This window comes from Nannobrachium achirus (genome assembly GCF_963921795.1).
Source record: "Nannobrachium achirus genome assembly, chromosome: 8".
Taxonomy (NCBI): Eukaryota; Metazoa; Chordata; class Actinopteri; order Myctophiformes; family Myctophidae; genus Nannobrachium; species Nannobrachium achirus.
In genome coordinates this window covers 63,783,364-63,808,677 of record NC_137817.1, presented here as the reverse complement: position 1 = coordinate 63,808,677, position 25,314 = coordinate 63,783,364, and the positions used below count along the sequence as shown (strand labels likewise).

Here is a 25,314-nt window from a genome sequence, read left to right as displayed (position 1 = left end):
ATGTATATACATATATATTTTTAATAGTCTTAAAGATACCTATTTTTCCTTTAACTTTTACAGATTCTCATTAAAAAAATGGCAAAAGTAGCAGATCTATAAGCTCAAAACGCATCGCTTTGCGCCACATTTCTAACGTGTGGATCTGCATTCTTTTGATGCTTTTGTGTTGACGCTGTATCTAGTATGATCATCAAGTAGGGCCGTGTTTCGTAAAGTGGATTCCAGGGACTCTGTGGGTTCCTTTAGGGGGGTCTAAATGGACCCATACGAGTCTGTAACTCTTGACAGTGTACAAATTGGACGGGTTAATTTGGTTCAATTTGTATACTGTCAAGAGTTAAGGGGAGACCTTGAAATGTCAAAGTTTGAGAAACACTGAAGTAGGGCATTCATTTACGAAAAAACAAATAGTTAGATTATGGAGATGGGCGGTTTCCGCCCTACAGTGACCATATGAATGAATGGATGAACCAACTGCCTGATCTCTGCTGTGTACTAACCCACCCTCTCTCTCCCTCTCACTCTCTCTCTCTCTCTCTCCACCCTCCAGGAGCTGGTGTCGGACACCAACCAGCACGTGAAGTCAGCGCTGGCGTCGGTCATCATGGGTCTGTCCACCATCCTGGGCAAGGACAACACGGTGGAGCATCTCCTGCCCCTCTTCCTGGCTCAGCTTAAGGACGAGGTAAAATTCGACGTCTCTCGACGCCGTCGTTTGGTGACGCATGTGATCGCCATGGGCTGAATATAAGCGACGTGATTGGTTAAACACCTCAGCCCTGAGAAAAAAAAAAGAAAAAAAAAAACAGACGTGAAGGAGTGACGATTTGTCTTGAAAAGAGATTCTCAAGTTGTCATTTTGTGTGCCAATTTGGGACCTGGGTGTATGGTGATAGACGTTTGTATCCAATCCAAACGCCCATGCATGCAGGTGTGGAGCTGGCTAACGGCACAGCGTGTCTAATCCTCCCCCAGAAGCCATTTAACCCATTTAGGCCTAGAATTATTGAATGCTTTAACTATTGAAAAAATAGCAGATATACTTGTAGATCTGCTATTTTTGAAAAAATCATGAAAATGTGTGCAATATATATTTTTCAAAGCAAACTTTTGTAACTCAAATCTCTGCTTCTGGGGGGTCCCTGGAACAATTATGTAGAGATGGGAGGGTCTGTGGCCAAATAAATTACATTTTGGGGGTCCTTGACATGAAAGAGTTTGAGAACCACTGATTTAGAGGAAGGATTTAGAAGTCGGGTCAAAGATATTCAAAGACTTGCACACATTTTCAAGATTTTTAGCAGATCTACAAGCTCGCTGTGAGCTTGTATATGTGCTATTTTTCAATAGTTCAAGCATAAAATAATGGTTTAAAGTGGTTAAAATCTAACGCGACTCGGGCCCGTTCCAGGTATTTGAGAGTTAAATCTAGACAAGGCTGTGTTCTAAGGGGTTGCCGCGACACCGATCAGGCTGTCTGAAACGGAGCTAATGCTAATTAACTCTACCTAGCAGATGTACCTGCCTGTCACCCTGCCTGTATAGCAGCAGATTGAGTCATGCGGTTGGTTGGCTGCCAGGCAAAACCTTTAGAATAAGGATTAAACCACCGAAGCGAAACATTGCCAACACGTATCCCTGCTTTTAGCTGTATGTGAGTGAGAGTGACAAATAAACCCCTCTTGATTCCTAAGCACTGTGCATCGTGCAACAGATGGTGAAAATAGCAGACCTACAAGATCATAATGTCTCACAAAGCTTCTATTTTGACTATGGAAAAAAATAACTATAGCAATACTTTAGGAATTGCATATAAAGACATAGGGGTGTAACGATATAGTAACTGCATCGAAATATCGTTTTAAAAAAATGGAAGTATATCGAAATGAAAACAGCTAAAATCGAATCGTATCATTTGAATTTGTATCGTATCGGCAGTGTAAAGAATCGATTGTATCGATACTACCTACTTGTGCATTGTATTTGGCATTTTTAAGAAGAAAAAATTAAAAGGAGTGGTTTAATTACTTTTCCTTTATCGATAAGTGTGTGTAATCTGGGTTCATGTCAAGGTGCAGGTTTGTCAATATACAATGTTCATGTGTTTGCCAGATAATCACTGTGTTTACTTATTTATATCCATAATAATGCATGTTTCCCTTAAAAACCTGCACTATCCACACCTTTCACACAGATTTAATTTCTTTGCTAAATAGTTACTATATCGATTTCAAATCATTGAATCAAATCGTATCGCCATGAATTAACCAATATCGTCCATGTATCGTATCGTCAACCATGTATCGTGATGTGTATCGAATCGATGTCAAAATATATCGTTACAACCCTATAAAGACATGCCCAAAATAGTGATTCCAGTGGTTAATGCGGTTTAGAGTGGATGCACAATGAAAAGGTGAATATACATAGAGATCACTATCTGAACCAGCCACACAGATATGGGCCATGTCTTGGCCATCTGGCCAGTGATGTGTATCGATGACATCGGGGATCTTCATATATGGGCATAAAAGGGATTCTGGGGAATACCCATATATGGACTTTTACATGGTTGATGTCACCTGTGATATCACCTGTGATGTCACAGTGGTGTCAGGGGAACCACAGTGTCAGGCGTGACCTTCAGAGATACATGGACAAGATTTGCCGGTTTTCGTAGTAAACTTGCAACCTACGATCGCAATAATCATTGTATACAGTGTGGAATTATTTGTTCCCCTATCAGTTAATGAGGAATGAGTTTGCGGATGATAAATTCTGTCTCCTCATCCCCATATCTATATCACATGGCCCAAATCAGCTGAATTAATTTCCACAATCTTTCACTTTGCGTTCTGAGAAGAGCCAGGAGTTTTGATGTCTCTATAAACATGGGCACGTGAAGACGTGTGCAGCTTGGGGCTGTCATTTCACCTAGTCATCCACAGTCCTATTTAAAGATGGCCCATTTTCGCCCCCATACAAGCACCAAACAAGTCTTAAAGACCAACCGTGTGTCGTTAATGAGACGAGAGTTTCAAATGACAGCTTGTGAGTTGCAAATTTTGCCAAAGATTTTAACTGACGGCTTCGACTTTTCAAATTGCCAACATTTGAGTTGCAAATGGCCAACGTCTGACGTGAACCAGAACATGAAGAACATCCTTATTAGTTTCAGACCGATGATGTCTTTTCAACCAAGCCAGGGATTTCTTTTTCAAATCAGTTCTGCTCATTGTGAAGCCAGCAAATCTGTGCAGTATGGGGATGAGGACAATGTGGCCAGCTGCCATTGTTAAGCTATTTAGACCGGGTACGCATTATTGCGTATTATTATTTTATGCTTTAACTATTGAAAAATAGCAGATATACAAGCTCACAAGCTCTTGTATGTCTGCTATTTTTTTTAAATCGTCAACATTTGAATTTTGACCCGATTCTATAAGTGTCTTCTAAATCCTTCTAAGGTGTTTTGAAAAACACACGTTTCTACGTCAGTGGTTCTTAAACTCTTTCATGTTAAGGACCCCCAAAATTAAATGCATTTGGCCACGGTCTCCCATCTCAAAATATGTTCTAGGGACCACCCAGAAGCAAATATTTGACTTACAAATTTTCGCTTTTAAAAAAGATATATTCAAAGATTTGCAAAAAAGATCTAGATTTTTCAAAAATAGTAGATCTACAAGCTCGCAGCGCGGCACTCGGTGCCGCGCTGTGAGCTTGTATATCTGCTATTTTTCTATTGTTAAAGCATTCAATAATTCTAGGCCCTAAATGGGTTAATATCCCCTATTAAAGATTGGACTAAAAGCACTGTGTAAGGCCAGTGGGTGGAAACCCAGCGGGGAAGCTTACGCAGCGTCATTTTGGGGAAAAATGACTTCAAAGTCACGGTAAGCTGTTTTTTGTGCTGGAGTGACTAATGCGTCTTGGCCGAGTGGAGCTGATAAATGTGCACTTTGGAGTCTGTAGAAAGAAGCAGTCCTTCAAACGGATCGATCTTTACCTTCAGACAAAACCATGTTGCGAGGCTATTAACCCAGTACTTTCACTATTTTGGGCATGTCATTAATAGGTGAAAACGTACAAACAACGTACAAACAAAATGGCAGATCAGCTATTACCGCGTCGCACTGCCATACTGCAATATTACATGAGAGGGTGTGGGTTAATGTGATTATTGTACCGCCTGCATTGGCGCGGGCATGAGCCGAAGGGCGAGTGCCCGTAGGCAGTGCAGAACCAAATGGAGCCTTACGGGTCCATTTGGTTCCATTTGTACGTTCTCAGAGTTATGGTGGTCCGTGGTCTAATAAAGGTGTTCTCAGAGTAGGGTCCAGGGACCCCCATAGCCCTATACATCTTAATATTTTATATTATGTATTTTCAAAAAAATCTTTGAAAATGTTAAGACCATAAATCTTTTCAGATGGGGGTTCCGTGGCCAAATACACATTAATCTAGGGGTCCTTGGCATAAAGTTTGAGAACCAATGCACTAAGCCAGTGGTTCTCAAACTTGGGTTCGCGACCCCAGTCACCCCAAGTAAGGTCCCCAAATTATTTTGTGGGGTCCCCAGATGATTAGTTTAATGGAATGTATTTTCTCACTCAACGGTAAACAAACCAACACGCAGTATAATACAGGGTATCTGCACATTTATAAAGTGCCAATTTAAGTTCTTTCAAGACTGTTTTAATACCAAACTGGCCAAACTGTCAAATATTAAGCAAGCAAGAACATTGTGAACATTTTCACAATATTTATCTGTGGAACAAAGTCACATTACATATAATACCTACAATTCCAAGTGCTTGTCAGGGTGGGGGTCCCCGGTGCAAATATGTTTATGTTGGGGGTCACAGCCTAAAAATGTTTGAGGTTCAATGCACTTAGCCGAGGCCGTGGCTAAAGTAATGAGCCCTGGTGTTGTTCCGTTCTCCCCCAGTGCCCCGAGGTGCGTCTGAACATCATCTCCAACCTGGACTGCGTCAACGAGGTGATCGGCATCCGCCAGCTGTCCCAGTCGCTGCTGCCCGCCATCGTGGAGCTGGCCGAGGACGCCAAGTGGAGGGTCCGCCTGGCCATCATCGAGTACATGCCCCTGTTGGCAGGGCAGCTGGTGAGGCATCAAACTGTTGACTTTTTGTTTTGTATTTCTTTTTAGTTGGCGATTAAATTGTCACTCAAATAATTGAGTTTCTGTTGTTGAACATTGTGAATAAAAAATACACTTCTGTTGAAAATTGTGAATAAAAAATACACTTCTGTTTGGCCTTTAGGCTTCGTAAAAGAAACACAAGTTACACAGGGCAGATACAACGAATACAATAAATATTATAATACATTTTACTTAAAAAAAGGGAAAAAAATACATTAATAGTGGAAATGGCCGCTCTACAAGTTCTGAAGGTAATGCGTTGTATATCTTCCGTTTCCACTATTCGTGAAAATACATGAACATTTTAACATTATCATGATGATATGCAAAAGATTATGCGATTATGTAATAATTGTGACTAGGCGGGTCTCCCCCTGGTGACCCAACCTGTAGCTGTGTCTGCCTCATCTCCCTGACATTCCTGTCACTCACTGTCCAAAGAAAGCATGGAATCTTGAATAATAATATAATCCTTCACAAAGCGTATAGCCACCAGTGAGTGGCCTTGTCATAAGTCAGATCTATGCAATTTTTTCGAGTGAAATGACAGAAACAACAATGGACTGATTTTGGATGTAACTCAACAACAATGGACTGAATGCTGTTTGTGTGGTTCTTCAGGGAGTGGAGTTCTTCGATGAGAAGCTGAACACGCTCTGCATGGCCTGGCTCATCGACCACGGTAAGACCCAGGCCTCCTTGAACCACTGTCCACTTGCTGTCCCTTTGTTATCCATGTCATTGTCAGCTTGTGGATCTGCCATTTTGCAGGGAGTTGCAAAGTGTCATCCGTGGACTAAAGTTCTCAGTCGCCATTACTGATTTCACTCATGTGGATTCCATAGAAGCCAGCATGTCTTCTATGGAAGCATGTTGTGCTGTTGCGTAGCAAAAATACCCCATCAACAACGCATTGAAAGCCTTTAGATTATTCATTGTGCAAACAATGTATTGACGAAGTATAGAAAGCACACAAAAAAATATTTTCTATCAGTTACACACACCATGAAGTCTTGAAATTCATGGAGAATGTTTTGTTTTAATTGTCACATTTCCAAGACAATCATTTGATGACCGGCAGAATCTCCAGTAGGAGACTCGATGTAGACTCCGATTATTGGCTCAGGAATGCGACAAAAAAAATCCATAAATTCAAGGCTCCATGGGGTGCGTAATCGATGAAAAACTAATAAATATCATTCCTTCAGTGGATAAAATGTCATTTCCTTGTCCCAGAGCAGCCAGGGCAGCGCCGCGCTTTTTGGCCGCAGCCCAGTTGGCACCCACACGCACACCACACACACACACACACACACACACACACACACACACACACACAGCAGGGACGTGCTGGCCATTGGGAAAAGCGGGACAACTCCAGAGCGTCCAGTTCATTCCCGGCCGGTCCAGGCCGGCCATTAGGAAAAAAAATAAAATAAAATGTCAGCCTTCGTTCCATTTTGGGGGCTGGGCAGCCAACAAAGTAAATCGTCACTGTCGGGCAGAAACCTCGTATCTCCAAGTTTCAAATTTATACATTTTTTCGCAAAGCAAAGCCCTGCTTCATCATACAAGGCCGTTGCACAAAAGTAGTGAAAACAGCAGATCTACAAGCACACAACGCCTCGCGGTGCGAGGCGTTGTGCGCTTGTAGATCGGCTGTTTTCACTAGTTTAAATCCTCACAACCTAATCAGAATGGGGTAGTGTGTATGTATGTCTGTCTGTATGTGCATCTGCAACTCCACGTTCAGCAGTTGTTCAATTGTCTAAAAAACATAATACAAAAATCAACAACGCATGTTCCTGGCTGACCATCAACTTTTTTTTTTTCTTTTTTTTTTACTTTTTTTTTTTTTTTGCATATTCCTTGCTGACCATCAATTTTTTTTATTTTTTTTTTTACTTTTTTTTTTTTTATTTTTTTTTATATGAGCGCCCGTTAGGGCGCGATTTCTAGATATGAGCGGCCGCGCAGCGGCCGCGAATTTCTAGTCATTTTTAAAATGATAAATACAAGGTTTCCACCCGACAACGACGAAATATAACTCATGTACAGTAATTGGCCCACTGGCTTGTCACTTGTCATGATCTGAAATGGCAATCTTTGAGCAGCAGCAGCGCTATAGAGAGAGATCTCTCTCTATAGCGCGCAATGAGGGCCTCTCCAACTCTTTTTCCCGGGCTGAATCAGGGGCCCAGCACGTCCCTGGCACACAGCACACAGCACACACACACACAGCGGCAAGTCCACACAGAGGTCACCGTTACAGCGGGGACACTTGTACTGTATTTACAAGACGGCACGTTTTGCTCACCAAAGCTTAATTTATAATCCATATCCCACAACGCTGCAGCTCTCGCTTGACAAGGAGCTTGAAGATCATTAGCTTTGGAAAGATCGGCTCTCGTTTGACAAAGAGCTGCGGTCGTTGTACTACTACGGATTATGAATTATGCTTGAGTTGGCTCTACTTCCAAGTCTCTCTCTCTCTCTCTCTCTCTCTCTCTCTCTCTCTCTCTCTCTCTCTCTCTCTCTCTCTCTCTCTTAGGGCCTCTGTACTAGGGATGGGGCGATAAGCGATATTATCCTTTTTTTATTGTGATAAAAAACACTCAAGATAAGTATTGTGTAACCTCGCCTACCAGGCTTTCTGGGGGAAAGCCTGGTGTTCGTTCACAACAGGCCGTTTGGTTTCCGTCTAGAGCGCGGAAACCACTAGAAGAAGCGGCGTCGCATTGATTTTGTTTCCCCAATCTTTATTAAAATGCTCGAGTAGCCTAGTGTAGTCTTGCCAGTCGCTAAAAGTTGGACTAAAAGATGCATATACCAAACGAATTTTTCAAAAGCAAAACTACTCCGCATCAAGGAGTTTATTAGGTAGGCCCTAAAAGCGTGTCCTTGAGCGCAGGGGAATATTTTGGGTTAAAACTGAATCCGGTTTGATCTTTCCGGCAAATTGTAGTCCTTTGAGGACTGCAACGTGACATTTTGTGGTTTCCGCTCCAGACCGGTTACAAACCCGAAAAGTGAAGTTATCCCAGGCTAATATTGTGGAGATTAAATTTATTGTGATATCGTCTTCCGTCATGCACTGGGATCAATTCACCTTTTATTTGCCGAGCTGCATATCCGGTACCACTTAAACCCTCTATAATTGGTAAAAGGTACATATAATATACCTACTTGATAGTCTTTCTTTTTGAGCGGTGGTCACAACGCTCCTATACGTGGCCGTGTGTGTGGGTCTGTCTGTCTGTCTGTCTGTCTGTCTGTATGCGTGTCTGTCTGTATGGTGTATGTAGCCTGTATGTAGTACCTTTTGTGACCACACATGTTAAGGGAGGGGCGCTGTTGTTCAGGCCAGGCCAGACACCCACCCACCCACACACACACACACACACACACACACACACACACACACACACACACACACAATATATATATATTTGTTTTGCTGTTGCGCAGCCTCCACGACCACCGCTCAGTTCACACGGGTGTGATTTTTTCACTCTGTATCAGATGTCTTTTCCAAAAAAAAATCCGATCTACAAGCTCACAACGTTTCGCGCCGCGATGCATTGTGAGCTTGTATAGATCTGATATCTTTTGGCAAATGTTCCGGCTCAGGATAATGGATTTTGATTATCGCGATAATATCGTAAACCGCGATTTCTTTTGTCACAATAATCGTGATATGAAATTTTCATATCGTCCCATCCCTACTCTTTCTCTCTCTCCCTCTCTCTCAGGGCCTCTGTACTTCCCCTCTCTCTCTCTCGCTGTCTCTCTCTCTTCCTCTGCTGGGACAGAGAGAGCCCGGGGCAGACGTGGTGGTGGTGGGGGGGATGGGGGGGCAGGAAAGGGAGTAGGGGGAGGGAGGGAGGGAGACGTGAGGATCCGCAGCTCCCTGCTAGCGCTAACCCAAGGGTCTTCAATGTTTTCAGGCCAAGGACCCTTAGCTTGAGAGAGAGATGAAGCAGGGACCCCCTCTACATATTGTATAAATGTATGATGCAGATTTTCTTCGACTTGTTTGACAGCACGGTCATCAGTCTTATGTTGGATTCATGTTAATGTGTATTTTCAGGCACTTAACCACTTAAATCGTCTTATTTTGTAAACTTGACCTTTCACTCTGTTCTTGGTCTGCTCTTGTTTACCTCTACACCAAACCTATTTGCCAAAAATAGCCGATCTTGTAGATCTGCTATTTTTGGCTAAACTTCTCCTCGGAATAGGGATGTGAGGGTTCAAATTGTTAATTTTAAAGGATTTGGCGGCCCCCCTGTAGTAACTCTGAGGACCCCCTAGGGGTCCCGGACCCCCTGTTGAAGACCCCTGGTCTAAAGTACTTGGATTGTCTGACAGAAGTATGCTCAAATAGTGTTAATTTATGAAAACAAAACAAAAAGTTAGAACATGGAGATCAGACGTTCCTCCTCGACAGCAATGATTTACTGTGAAACCTAGTTTTCTTCTTTTTTCTTTGTTTGATATAAGATATGTTGGGGGGTTTTCTGCCTCTATTGATAGTACACAGGGGAGAGAGACAGGAAACACGGAGGGAGACGTGGGGTGACACACGCAGCAATGGTCCTCTGGATCGGGACTCGAACCCACAACACGCTGTCAGACATCAGAGCCTATGTGCACGGCGAGACCGCTAGGTCAAACTCGGGTTGGATCCGCCCCTGTGCCGCCTCTTGTAAACCTGCAGCGTCGCTATCTATAGCAAGGTTTTAACCGCACCGGCCGCGGAAGGCGGCGGAAAGCATCTGCCGCCGTCCGGGAGCCATCGGCAACTTGTCGGCAAGAGGCGCTTGCCGTCGATAGGGCTGTCGGAACCCGTCGATCGAAAACCGAAGCTGCTCAGTCTTTTGCAATCGGTCGGTAGGATTGAGGCGACTTGATACTCCTGTATAGTGGACATTAGTTTGCTGCAGAAACAAAGCCAGAGACATTTTCCCGTTGCACATTTTAACTAAATACCATATTCTCAATCTCAACTCTCAATTCCTATTCCAATCTGATCCAAAGCAAAGCTAGTAGTAGGCTAAGTGCTGCAGCTGCCCGTGTTGTTTTTCTTTTCCTCTGCACGGAGAACACGGAGTGCCTCCGGTTGCCAGATTCTGTGAGTGAAATAATAATGTTGAAAGCAAGGCCAAATAAGCAACTACACTTCAGAAACAAGCCCAAACCAAAAGCAACCCACAACTAGCAACATTATAGGAAAAAAGGATCAACGTATAACAAGCAGACCTGGCACCACTGCCATACAGTAACTACAGTCAGTGTCGGCTGAAAAAATAATTTCAGTCGGCTGAAAATAATAGTTTTTTGCAGTTCTTTGCATTCTGTGTACAGTCAGAAGGAGACTTGTTTGGTTTGGAGACACCTTATGTAGGACCACCGTGTATGTTTTAATGACTGCAGACTTTGGGTCCCTTGGTGGCTTAAATTCTATGCTGCAGGTCTCTCTCTCTCTGTGTCTCTCTCTCCTGGCAGTCAGGGCACAGCACAGTGCACTTAGGCTGACCTGGGGAAGAGAAGAGAGAGACTCTCTGGTCCTGAGAGGAGCTGTGGTGGTTGGTGGTGACCAGGGGGAAAGAAAGAGACACACGCGTACAGTCGTACACACACACACACACACACACACACACACACACACACACACACACACACACACACACACACACACACACACACACACACACACAGAGCACTGTTTTATAACTTAGAAAAACAGTGTCTCTTGCGAACAACTCGTCACACCGTAGCAGCCATGGTGCGTTTCTGCACATGGAGTTTTTCCAATTAGAAGCGTGCGCACGTTTACATACATACACACTGCATTGAGGACAAAGGGGCAGCTGAGTTACATCATTGGAATGTTCTGTGTGTGTGTGGGGGGGGGGCGGGTTTAGGGCTGTGCTGCTGTCCTTATATAAGCCTTGCACAGATAAAGGTCTAACAGATAAGGGCTGAATCTCTCTACTATTTTGGACGCGTATAAATAGGCGATTCATAATAGGCGATGCACCGAGTGCCGCGCTGCGAGCTTGTAGATCTGCATTTTTTTTTTTTATCGTGAAAATGTGTGCAAGTCTTTGAATATCTTTGACCCGACTGCTAAATCCTTCCTCTAAATCAGTGGTTCTCAAACCTTTTCATGTCAAGGACCCCCAAAATTACATTTAATTGGCCGCAGACCCCCCATCTCAAAATATGTTGTTCCAGGGACCCCCCCCAGAAGCAGAGATTTGAGTTACAAAAGTTTGCTTTGAAAAATATATATTGAAAAATGTGCACAAATCTTCATGATTTTTCAAAAATAGCAGATCTACAAGCTCGCAGCGCGGCACTCGGTGCCGCGCTGTGAGCTTGTATATCTGCTATTTTTCAATAGTTAAAGCATTCAATAATTCTAGGCCTAAATGGGTTAAAGCTACTGTTCTTGTCTAATATTAGTTATTGGCCTTTCTTTCTGTACTTGCCCATGGTAGCCATAATGCTATTATCTCTTGCATAAGCGCACAGTTTTTCCATCTAATATGCCGAGTTGCTGACCCTATAATGATATTCAATAGGCTATAATGCATTATTAAAGGAGGGCTTTTATAGATGTCTTTCCATATTATGTCATCCTGGATGCATAACGTTCTTCCCCTAAGCTGTTCCATAGGGGGCTGTCACAGTGCCTCCAAGCACTTTTATTCATAAGCTGGCATATTGTTCACTACTGTACCTTTTTGTATAAAAAAACATTAACCCATTTAGAACAGGTGCGCATTATTGTGCGTGATGTTTTGCTTTAGCTATTGAAAAATAGCAGATATACAAGCTCACAGCGCGGCACCAAGTGCCGCGCTGCGAGCTTGTAGATCTGCTATTTTTGAAAGATTGTGAGAATTTGTGCAAGTCCTTGAATATTTTGACCCGATTCTATGAGTGTCTCCTAAATCCTTCTAAGGTTTTTTTGTTGTTGAAAAACCTATGTTTCTATGTCAGTGGTGCTCAAACCTTTTCATGTCAAGGAACCCCAAAATGATATGTATTTGGCCACAGACCTCCATCTCAAAATATTTACTTCCAGGGACCCCCAGAAGCAAAATTTGAGTTACAAACGTTCGCTTTAAAAATATATATATATTCAAAGATTTGCACACATTCTCACGACTTTTCAAAAATAGCAGATATACAAGCTCGCGTGCCGCGCTGTGAGCTTGTATATCTGTTATTTTTCAATTGTTAAAGCATTAAATAATCGTAGGCCTAAATGGCTTAAAGCGGTATTGGAAATCCCGGTCGATTCCTTCTGTAAAAAAAGATTGTCCAGTAATTTATTCTCACCTTGTTGTTTGTGTCAATTTGTCCTGTGGGCAAATTGCAACATGTTGCATAATCTCAACAAGCCGGTGAAACATAAAATGAATGTCCGATATTTGTTAAGATTTTCTACTGGGTTTGTTGTTTCAAATTGCCCTCTGGGTAATTGCAACATGTTGCATAATTTTAACAGCATTCTGTTGAAACATGTTTCCACTTTCCACTTATTTAACCCATTTAGAACGGGTACACATATTGTGTATTATTATTTTATGCTTTAACTATTGAAAAATAGCAGATATACAAGCTCACCTCGGTGCCGCGCTGCGAGCTTGTAGATCTGCTATTTTTGAAGAATCGTGAAAATTTTAATTTTGACCCGATTCTATAAGTGTCTTTTGAATCCTTCTAAGGTTTTTTGAAACACCTATGTTTCTATGTCAGCAATCTGGCCAGCCATCGTCAAAGAAAAGGTCCTTTTCACTTAACTGGAGCTCAGTTAGTCTGTTCTTGAGAGACTACTATGTCAGTGGTTCTCAAACCTTTTCATGTGAAGGACCCCCAAACTGATATTTATTTGGCCACGGACCCCCATCTCAAAATATTTAGTTCCAGGGACCACCCAGGAGCAAAATTTGAGTTACAAATGTTCGCTTTAAAAATATATTCAAAGATTTGCACACATTTTCATGACTTTTTCAAAAATAGCAGAAGAATAGCAGCACTCGGTGCCGCGCTGTGAGCTTGTAGATCTGCTATTTTTCACTGGTTAAAGCATTGAATAATTCTAGGCCTAAATGGGTTAATATGAATGGCGGTGGGGGGAATATTTAACTGATTCCGTGGAACCACAAGGGCATCAAGTAATCTACATCAAATTGTCTCTTAAACGGAACAAATCTAAAAGAAATAAAGGCGTTATTGTTGGCGTACATGTCATTAAGCGTATAGCATTCTAGCGGGCCAGTGGCTCAGGAATTGTTCTCTTATATAGTGTATGGCAGGTGTCTTCAGCGTTTTCAGGTCAAGGACCCCTTAGTTGAGAGAGAGAGATGAAGCAGGGACCCCCACAACCTGTTCATAGATTCTATATAGTTTCATTGTTTGACAGCACAATCATCTGTGTATTTTGGATTCACGTTAATGTGTGTTTTCAGATATTTAACCACTTGAACCGTCAGTACTTAATAAACTTGACCTTTCACTCTGTACTTACTACTTAGTCTGCTCTTTCACCTCTATACAAAAGCTCTCAGCCAAAAATAGCTGATCTACAAGCTCATCGGCTATTTTTTGCTAAAGTTCTCAGAATATGGATGCTAGGGTTCAAGTGGTTAATATAGAAATGGAGAAAAAGGTTTCTATCACTGAGCGATTTGGAGGACCCCCTGTAGTAACTCTGAGGGGACCCCCTGTTGAATACCCCTTGGTGTATGGCATTCATATGTTGTGTGTACTGTGTGCTTACAGTGTATGCTATCCGCGAGGCGGCCACCTGTAACCTGATGAAGCTGGTGGAGAAGTTTGGAGCAGAGTGGGCTCAGAACACCATCGTCCCCAAGGTGCTGGGAATGGCCAACGACCCCAACTACCTGCACAGGATGACCACTCTGTTCTGTATCAATGTAAGTCTGAGAAACGTCCGCGGTTTCCTGTATCGATATAGGGTCTTCTCAAATCCGAGATGACGTTCAGATGTAAAGTGATTAGGGATGGGACGATATGAAAATGTCGTATCACGATGACTATGACATAAGAAATAGCGATTTACAATATTATCGTGATAATCAAAATCCATTGTCCTGGTTGCCAAAAAATAGCCTATCTACAACTAAGCTCACAACACGTCGTAACGTGACGCGGTGTGAGTTTTTAGATCGGCTATTCTTTGGCAAAGACATTTGATAGAGTGAAAAAAAGACTATCAAGTACCCTTAACCAATTATAGAGGGTTTAAGTGGTACCAGATATGCAGCTCGGCAAATAAAAGGTGAATTGATCCCAGTGCATGACGGAGGACGATATCACAATAAATTAAATCTCCACGATACAATTATCGTGAGTGTCTTTTCATCACGATATCCCATCCCTAAAAGTGGTTTTGGATTTGTCGGAGTAGGCAAATAGCCAGGAATGTAGAGCCAATAATAACGTGTAGGCCGTGGAGACTCCTGTTGCTACAAGGAAAGTGGAGCCGTCGGCGATATTACAGTGGTTCTCAACCTTTTTTAATTTCAAGGAACCCAGAGTTTGATATGCATTAGGCCTAAATACCCCCCATTTCATCTTTTTTTTTTTTTATCTCTGGGGCTTCGATCTACACTGTAATACCCATTCATCATCATGTAGGAGGAAACAGACCTGTGGCGTGATGCCATTTTTAAGCCTTGCGTATTAGGGAGGTGAAGAAGCATCCGTCATCCTCCTCTCTCCTTTTTTTTATCTGATGCTCATCACTAGGTTTGTCTATTCTCAAGTCTTGCCGTCATCAAAATGTACATCAGTGTTTCTCAAAGTGGATTCCAGGGACTCTGTGGGTTCCTTTATGGGGGTCTAAATGGACCCATACAAGTCTGTAACTCTGACAGTGTACAAATGGAACCAAATGGACCCTAACGGGTCCATTTGGTTCCATTTGTACACTGTCAGAGTTAAGAGGAGACCGTGAAATGTAAAAGTTTGAGAAACACTGATGTACGTGTTGCTGTGATCCTCCAGGCGCTGTCGGAGGCCTGTGGCCAGGACATCACCACCAAGCAGATGCTGCCGGTGGTCCTGAAGATGTCCAACGACCAGGTGGCCAACGTCCGCTTCAACGTGGCCAAGTCTCTGCAGAAGATCGGCCCCGTACTCGACAGCAAGTAAGTGTGTGTCAGACATGACGGACTTGAAACCAGTTGATTGGTGTGGACAAGTCGAAATGGGGACATGACGTGGGTATGGAGACATGGAATGAATGCAAGTGAAGAAAAAGGGAAATGACCGGCCGCATTAAAACTGCTCTCCCATCTTTTCTATTTAGCCAAACGTGAACAACATTTCACCCCTTTAGGTGTTCCATCAGGTTACAGGTGTATGGCTTTGGAACCCTTAAGTAGGTCAGAGTCGGTGGGTGTCATCACTCAATCAGTTAATAAACCAATAGGTAGGCCGCAGTTTGTTGTGAGGTTCCCCTCCCAAAAATGATATAAATTAAGTCATAGGAGGTCCACGACGTGTCAACGCGTCAAACTCTTTGATGTCTCTGTGTGCCCTCAATGCGTTCGACCCGTGGTATAGTAAGCTGTACCGGGAAATCTGTTCCCTCGTAGAGTGTTATGCTGCTGCACAAAAGTGCATTTATCTCCTGATCTAACTTTTAAATCATGTTCATGTTTAAAACATGGCCTTCTCTACCGGCCGTTACAAAAGCACTGATGCCCGCGATTGTTATTTTCTGTTTTGAGTGAAAGAAATTACTATCGCGAAAATAAACAGGACATACTCGGATTACTTTTCCCCTGGAGCTCCCAAACCATGTAAAAAAGTGGGTTTATATGGCAACTGCTGATTAAATCTTGAATAATCCTGGGCACCCGGTGTGTTAACTCATTCAGAGCCCCAGACATTAACGGATTATAATGTCCAAAGTGCCTCCTTCAGGTCCCATTCACTTGCGTTGTCTTATTTTGAAGGCCAGAAGTCCACCGCGCAATCACTTCCGGTCTGACGTCATCGGATCGTGCGCCGGAACCGATCCGTGTCCACGTGGAGTTGTGTAATGGCCGACCGGGAGCTTTTATAACTGTGTAACATAAGCGAGCATCTGCCTCCATCCTAGCTTCTAAAGTGTAGTTTTGAGATAATGGACATTAAAGATGAGATCCCCCGTCCACCTCAATGTTATGGATGGGACTATTTTGTGCTCGTGGAGCCGTGATGATGCGAAATCAGCGACGGATTTCGTCTCCGGACCGCCGGCGATTCTTCTCGGTAATGTACTCGCCGTTACAGTAATCTATTACTTTTCCCGAGATATCCCGTGAATGGCACTACAGATACTCGAGTACATTTCGCGAGACATCTCGCGAATGGCACTAGATGAGTTAAGGGGCCATACTTCTATGTTTAAGCAAAAGTCTTAAAAAAAAATGCAAGTGTCCCCAAGTTTGCAAACCATATGTTTGTGTCAACCAGGGACCTGTGCATTTTCTAACACCTCTGCTGAGTCTGTCCTATTCTAAAACAAAGCAATGCAAAGCTGCCTAAAATAATAAAAACTAATATTTTTCGTCATAGTTTTAGGTGACGAAATTAACCCTGTATTGAATTGAACGCCTCCTGTATTCCGTGTGTGTTTTGCAGTTCCCTGCAGACGGAGGTGAAGCCAGTGTTGGAGAAGCTGGCTACAGACACAGACATGGACGTCAAGTACTTTGCCCAGGAGGCCATCAGTGGTAAGAATGGACCTTTTCTCTATTCTTTGAATCTCTGTTTATGAATCTCACACACACGGTAGCTTCCTCCATGATGGAATTTAGTTTTGAAGCCAAGGTTTTTCAGATCCATCTTTTATAATCTAGCGTGATACAAAAAGTCTTGAGAGAAGATTTCCTATACGCCACTTCTAAAAAACTGTTCAAGTAAGCACACTTAAGCAGCTGAAAACGGGTCGGCTCTTTTCATCATCAGTGTCAGCAGCAATGAAACGCATTTGGTCAAGGTTTCAGCCTGATAAGAGCCCCTTGGACATCCAGTATACAAATGAAGTTAGATATTTCAAAAAGTATAAAACGTATCTTTTTCTATGGTCTATACTAGGGTTGCAGCGGTACTCAGTGTTACCGGTGTTACCGGTGAGCGAGCACAACACCGAGTACTTTACTTTTACTACACCGATAACACCGTTAAATAAAAAGAAAACGCAGCCGCTGCTCTTCTCTGCCCTGTGGAGCGCAGTAGAGATGTGACGTTCGCCAACGTTTCCGCTCTTTTGAACAGCTCTTTTAAATGAACGATGGGATTCGGTTCTTGAGTGGGAGTGTCGAGAACAGATCAAGAATCAACGGATCATCCACGGGGCGAGGCACAGCCCATCAGACTGCATGATGTCTCGTCCCCACTCGCAGGGCACGTTCGGAGACAAGTTGTGGCTTTATAATGTCACAGCGCGCAGTAGGCAGAAAAACAACGATTAGCCAAACAAGAAAACGCGGGGCTGTTGTAACACTAACAGTGTTGCTGCTTTTTTACAAAGCTGAATTTTTTATCGAGTCGGAACACTACCTCACATTTAAAGATTGAATAACGACCGAATCACGGGAGCGCGCCTCGACTTTATTACGACTGAGAAATCTTTTCAAAGTTGTTAGATGTAAGAGGGCCTTAACAGTGTTGTTGCTTTTTTACAAAGCCGAATTTTTTATATGGTCGGATGGTTGTTGTTGTTGTAGCTTGAGGTAGCATTGGTTGCTACTGAGTGCTCACAAGACGACAAGACACGCAGTGGTGGTTGAAACGGTTTTACCGATAACCGCGGTGTTGACACGTACACAGTTTTCGGTGTTAAAAATCTCATACCGTTGCAACCCTAGTCTATACTGGTAGTGTGCGATGCGACAGTGGGGTCTAGCCAACACAAACTCTGGACTCCGCACAATTTATGCCCATACATGGAGGCACACGCTCCCAAAAACAGGAGCGGCTTTACCTTGTACACGAGCGAGCGCATACGTCCTGTACACGGAGCCACACCCCCGCACCAACACGCTGTCAGTGTCCACAGACTGCATGCAATCCAGCGATCTAAAGGTTGTGCTTGTATTGTACAGATTAAAACTAAAACAATGCTGAAGGGGAATCTTTCTTCTGAATGTGTGCGTGATGTTGAAACAAGGGCTTGCTTTCAGAGAGAAAGTGAGATCGGGGGGGCTTGTTGTGTACGGAAGGCCATGTGATGATTAACTAAGGACAATCATGCGATTAATCTGATTAAATATTTTAATCGACTGACAGCCTTTAAAAAAAACACACACACAAAAAGATGAGAGGTTTCAGCTTGGATGGATACATAACTCTGGCCATAACCATTCCAGTATCCTTGTCCCAGAGATACCGTAGCACAGCAATAAATGTTGGCCAAATGGAGACTTTGGGAATAAAGTTGTTCAGTTGAGATTTAATTAACTTTTTCCATCGCTGCTGGCTTTGTACATTGACTACAGAAGAAGCCGACCTGATTTTTCTTTTTTGGCTGGTTAGTGTCCTTATATATTTTTGCTGACAAATCATTTATAGCAAAAAAAAAACAGATTATGTATCGTCAAAAAAACTAAAACTAAATACTTTTCATTGGTTAAATATTTATCGGTGGATCCGTCTATAAAAAATAAAAAAAAGCTCACAGCACAGCACCGAGTGCATCAAGTCTTTGATATATTTTTTTAAAAGCGAACATTTGTAACTCAAATATTTGTTTCTGGGTGGTCCCTGGAACAACATATTTTGAGATGGGGGGTCCGCGGCCAAATACATGTCATTTTCGGGGTCCTTGACATGAAAAAGTTTGAGAACCACTGATTTAGAAGACATTGATAGAATCTGGTGAAAAATATTCAAAGACTTGCACAAATGTATCGCAGCGCGCTGCGAGCTTAAAGATTTTTTTTATAGTTAAAGCATACAATAATGGTTAAAGTGGTTCAAATCTAGAGTGACACAGATTTGCGTTCAGACCTAAATGGGTTGATTTATGAACAAACATAAAAACTAAATGGCCTGAAGTCTGTCCTGACCATAAGTTCATATGAAGTCTGTCCTGACTGTCGGTTCATCATATGCAGTGTTGTTTTTGACAGCAAATTTTGTCATTTAGTTTTAGTCATAATTTAGTCACCTGAAAAGTATTAGTTTTAGTTTTAGAAATGTATTTTGGCAGGCATTGATGGTATCGTAATGACTGATTTTATACTTGATTGCGTGCTAAAAATAGCAGATCTACAAGCTCACAACGCGTCGCAGCGCAACGCGTTGTGAGCTTGTAGATCGGCTATTTTCAGCACGCAACACCTGAGAGCAACCAAACATAAAATGACCTTCTTCTCCACTAGTCCCTCCCTAACGTTTTAGTCTAGTTTTTATTTTGTTGACGAAATTGTCAATATATTTAGTCTTAGTCATCACAGCTTTGTTTTTATTTTGTTTTTATTTAGTTTTCGTCAGTGAAAAAAACGCAGTCGACAAACTTTTTTCGTCACCGTTTTAGTCGACAAAATCAACACTGCCTGACTGTCAGTTCATCATATGCCAAACAACCTTCTGACTCTTCATTCATTCTCTCCACAGTTCTGAACCTGCAATAACAACACCCAGCACGGCAACACCAAAACACCCAAGACAACGAGAACAACACAACACACTTTGACAAGATATTTATTGATGTTTCAGGAGCGACTGGTTAATGTATAGAGAATTAACTAAGCTGTTAACAACTGTTTTATCCTTTTTTCCTCTTTTTTTTTTACTGTCCCAATGGTTGGCCAATGTTTCAGTCAGAGCACAGGCCTCTTTTCCCCTGCTGTAAATGAGCTCTTCTGTGTATGGAAAGGCAACGTGTGGTGAACGTGCATTAACTGGTGCATGATGACTAATGTTCTACTCTCCTAGTTAAGCGTCGCTAATCAGAAACCCCGATCACATTCCCTCCTTTCGACATCTTTAAGCTCAACGATGTATACTTTGTGTGTGTGTGTGTGTGTGCTGCTCGACACCGCTCTGCAACCAAGTACGAATGAAGCCTTTTAGCCACTGTTACTGTTATACTATAGCCAGTTAGTGCAGCATGCCAACTGTTCATCATCACCATGCACCAAAATGGCCACCGTGGCTCCGCGTGCCTCTTTGCCGGCACACAGGTTCCTCCAAGTGCTAAAACACGCTCCTTTTCGCAGCAGATGGTGGAAGAAGCTGTTCTTTTTTTTGTCTTCTCTTTTTTTTTTTTTTTGCTGATCCTCGTCACGAAACGGCCCCTCTGACGGTCAGCCAGCTTCTTCCCCCAGACACTTCTTCGCCCAGTTCTCCAAATGACGGGAAAAGGTCTTGCTTAGTCAGTCGTAGCGTAGGCTCGTCGTCTCTCTTTCGCTCTTGCGTGTCTGGATTGAATGAATGGTCCAACGGGTTGTTTCTGTGCAAAAAGCTCTTTGTAAAGATTAATAGGGGTGCCCGTTGCTGTAGGTCAACACATGAACTCCCCCCTCCCCCCGCCCCACCTCAAGAAAGTTCACCTAGTCTCCGATCGGTCGAGGAAATAGTTGCCCTTATTTCAACCCATCCGTTCACTCAAGCCTCCCTTAAAAGTATCTCTTACGTTTTACCGTTTGGATTCTCTGTAGCGATATAACATGGCGAAGATTGAATTGGTCACACAAATGAATTGCCTCGGAGCTCGGACCGATGTTCCCGGACGAGGTAATGGGGACCATCATCACGTGTTGTCTGGTGATTAGTTTTCAAGCGGGTTCTGATCAGTGAGTGCAGACCTATGGTTGTCCCCAGGTATTATATCTTTTTTTTATCTTGAAAAAAGAACAGTGCGCGGCTGTAATTTCCTGCATTACGTTTTCAACATTGCTCTTAATCTTTGTGCCAATGACTTTGATGAGCAATGATTTTTCTTTTTTAAGGACGTTTTGGTGATGTAAGCTATTCTGGTAGACGGTACATTGCCAATGTATTTTCTGTTAGGGACAGAATATTCCTTGGATACTGAGAGGAGGGGGCTTGAAAATTAATGTGACACTCGGTGTGTAAATCTGAAGAAAACGTCCGTGTGACGAAGAGTGCGCTAAATGACAGAACCGGTACGCTGTAGGAACCTCGGCGTCGTCTTGTAGAACAAACGGTTCGTGTGGAACCCTGAGCGAGTGGGGGTCCCTGGACCCCCTGCTTTGAGAACCACTGGATTAAAAAGGTTCCCTGTGAGAAATGGCTGGCTGCTGCAGCTTTCTGACCTTCCTGCCCATGATGGAATTGGTTTCCATGGCCACCGGCTCAACGTCAGTCCAGTCGTCACTATTTCGGTCCGTCGCATTATCGGCCACAGCTGTCAGGGCCGTGTGATTAAAAGGGGGTGCGGGCGGGGGACACGCACACACGAGGTGCACTCCTCACATCCCCAATTCAATCCAGCCATCTCTAAAGCAGTGTTTCTCAACCTTTTTTTCCTGCATGGGCACACTTTTCATGTCCCAAGAATCCATGGGCACACGAACATAATACGGGGGGTGTAAATGTCGTCACCGTCGGGAAGATACCTCGTATCTCCCAAGTTTCAAATTTGTACGTTTCTTCGCAGAGTGAAGCCCTGCTTCATCATAAAAATGCTGCCGCACCACAGTAGTGAAAACAGCAGATCTACAAGCACACAACGCCGCGAGGCGCTTGTAGATCGGCGGTTTTCACTAGTTTAAATCATTTTTAAAATGATAAATACAATACTGGCTTTCAAGCAGTTTCAAGGGGCACACTTGACCCTTCTCAGGGGGCACACCAAAGGTCCCCAGGCACAGTGGTCGAGAAACACCGATCTAAAGGTTGTGCTTGGTATAGTACAGATTAAAACTAAAATCGTTAAAATGCTGAGGCCCATATCGGGACTCTTTCTTCTGGATGTGTGCGTGATGATGTTGAAACAAGGGCGTTCTTTCTTTCAGAGAGACCGTGAGATCGGGGGGGGGGGGGCTTGTTGTGTAAACCGAAGGCCATGTGATGTTTTATTATTGGGTGGGAAGCTGGGGGGTTGGCGGTGGTGGGCCCGGGTTGAATAAATGTATCATCTGTATTGTGTACAAAATAAAAAAGACCCTTTGTCCTTTCCTCATCTCTCCCTCTGTTCTCTCTCTCTCTCCGCACCCATGTCTCATTTCCTTCTCTTAACCCATTTAGGCCGGGTACACATTTTGTGTTTCATTATTTTATGCTTTAACTATTGAAAAATAGCAGATATACAAGCTCACAGCGCGGCACCGAGTGCCGCGCTGCGAGCTTGTAGATCTGCTATTTTTGAAAAATCGTGAAATTTTCAATTTTGACCCGATTCTATAACTTGTGTCTTTTGAATCCTTCTAAGATTTTTGGAAAAACCCTATGTTTCTATGTCAGCAATCTGATTAACCATCGTCAAAGAAAAGGTCCTTTTCACTTAACTGGAGCTCAGTTATTCTGTTATTGAGAGACTACTGTGTCAGTGGTTCTCAAACCTTTTCATGTGAAGGACCCCCAAAATGATATTTATTTGGCCACGGACCCCCGTCATATCTAGTTCCAGGGACCACCCAGAAGCAAAATTTGAGTTACAGACATTCGCTTTAAAAATACATATATTCAAAGATTTGCACACATTTTCACAACTTTTTCAAAAATAGCAGATCTACAAGCTCACAGCGCGGCACTCGGTGCCGCGCTGTGAGCTTGTATATCTGCTATTTTTCAACAGTTAAAGCATTCAATAATCCTAGACCTGAATGGGTTAAATAAACCTTGTTGATTGTCCAATAATCCTGAAGACTGTGCTCTGTTTGCTTTTTTAGTTTGAATTCTCTCCACAATTGGGGTGCTGACTGTACTACTGTATCTGAACCTGAATAAAGCAACACCAAACAGTGGCAGCAGTTTGCTTAATTGATGTCCTGTTGTGGATTCAAACCAAGTCTGACATCCTCTATATCAGTGGTTCTGAACCTGTGGGTCGGGGTCTCCAAATTGTTTTGCGGGGGTTAATGTGCAACATTGTTTACTCACTCAACAGTAAACATACCAACATACGGTTTAAATGTATAGAGGGTATCTGCACATTTCTAAAGTGACAAATTAAATATTAGCCAAATATTAGAGGCAGAATTGTGAAAATAGCAGATCTACATGCTCACAACGCCTTGTGTTGCGAGGCCTTGAGAGCATATAGATCTGCTATTTTCACAATAGAACCGTGTTATTGTCTCCACCAGCCGAAGGCTGAGGGAGAGTATGTTTTCCCCTCCGTCCGTGTGTCCGTCCGTGCGTGCGTCCGTGCGTCCTCGCAGTTTGTGAGCACCAAATCTCAGTCGCCGTTGGCCCGGTCGCTGCCAAAGTGAGCACACACATTCCCTGGATGCCAATCTAGAACCTCTGCCCTAAATTTTTCAAATGGGCCTTTTCTAGCGCCAACTAGTGGCCGATGTTTGCTAAACACATTTCTGTGCACTACTCTTACAGATTTTGTCCAAAAATCCTACAAATCGGTAGGCAATATCTCGACAGTCATGTGATCAACACGGATCTGTCCGATTTTGCATATTCCATCCTGATTGGCTAAGATTGGCTTCCAAAGTTTGTGGGATTGAGCCGTTTTGAACAAAATGCCTCAAATCACAAACGCAAAGTGCAATTATCATGAAATTGCGCACACACGTTCCCACTAGGCCGAGGAAGAAATGCCACTTAATTTTTTTTTAATCAGCCTCATGGTGGCGCTATAACAGCCCGATTTGTGGTTTTACCTATAACTCCACCGATCAGTTTCAAACTTTGTAAGCGCACTCCCTAGAGGCTAAGGATAAACCTTTGCCCTGCATTTTTCACATCAGCCTTTTATAGCGCCACCTTTGGGCCGACTTATGTAAAACACATTTTTGGATATTACTCCTTGAGATTTTATCCAAAAATCATGCAAATCGGTACACAGTATCTCTATAGTCATGTGATCAAGTCCGATCCGTCTGATATTTCACATTCCATCCTGATTGGCTAATATTAGCTTCCAAAGTTTGCAGGATTGCACCGTTTTTGAACAAAATGCCTCAAATCATCAACGCAGCTTGCAATTACCGTGACATTTGCCACACATATTCCCACTAGGTCAAGGAACAAATGCTACCTTTTTAACATTGTCCTGTTATAGCGCCACCAGCACACAATGCTTGAAATCATGCATGCAGCGTCCGATTGTCATGAAAGATCTAAGGTGAAGAACATATGCCACCCTTTTTACATTGGCCTATTATACAGTAGCACCACCAGGACGCACGGCCTGGTGGAGACCTGTGCTCGGAAGAGCACTGCTTCTAGTTAAAAATGTAATGCCTCAACTCTTAGTGCTCGTCAGGGTGGGGGGGTTCCCATGGGGGGTCCCCAGATAAAATATGATTATTTTGGGGGTCGTGGCCTGACAGTTGAGAGTCCTATATTATTGACCAAAATAGTTACTACTCGGCCAAGAGGTTTTGCACTTGATGAGCTTTGGGCAGTACTACTTGTCAGCCAGTAGGTGGCCTACCCGACACGGTCTAGATTTCCAGTGGTGTAAAATACATTACTCAAGTACTGTACTTGAATACAATTTTGAGGTATTTTGTACTCCAATACTTTTACCTCTGCTCCATTTCATCTTGGATACAAATATTTTGTGCTTTTACTACACTACATTTATATAGATTTTAGTTACCATTAACTTTGTATATTTTGATTATTATTACAAAACATACATTAACACTTAAGCCATGTATACAAATCGGTAGGGGTGTAACGATACATTTTAATAGCGATTCGATACATATCACGATACATGGTTGACGATACGATACATGGACGATATTGGTTCATTCATGACAATACGATTCGATTCAATGATTTAAAATCGATATAGTAACTATTTAGCAAAGACATTAAATCTGTGCGAAATGTGTGAATAGTGCAGGTTTTTAAGGGAAACGTGTATTATTATGGATATAAATAAGTTAACACAGTGATTATCTGCCAAATACATGGTTATTGTATATTGACAAAGACCTTGACATGAACCCAGA

The 25,314-nt window shown here is 42.8% G+C and overlaps 1 protein-coding gene across 1 annotated transcript in view; it reads left to right on the top strand.

Annotated features, from left to right (window-relative positions):
* ppp2r1bb (protein phosphatase 2, regulatory subunit A, beta b) overlaps window positions 1-22,424 on the top strand; it is a 36,214-nt gene extending 13,790 nt beyond the window's left edge. Inside the window, exons 9-15 of the mRNA XM_080731515.1 lie at window positions 554-688; window positions 4,955-5,128; window positions 5,789-5,849; window positions 13,967-14,121; window positions 15,215-15,357; window positions 16,841-16,932; window positions 19,820-22,424. Coding sequence (XP_080587641.1) covers window positions 554-688; window positions 4,955-5,128; window positions 5,789-5,849; window positions 13,967-14,121; window positions 15,215-15,357; window positions 16,841-16,932; window positions 19,820-19,836 — 777 coding nt within the window. The 3' untranslated portion in view covers window positions 19,837-22,424. The remainder of the gene's footprint in view (window positions 1-553; window positions 689-4,954; window positions 5,129-5,788; window positions 5,850-13,966; window positions 14,122-15,214; window positions 15,358-16,840; window positions 16,933-19,819) is intronic.
* Window positions 22,425-25,314: the final 2,890 nt, after the last annotated feature.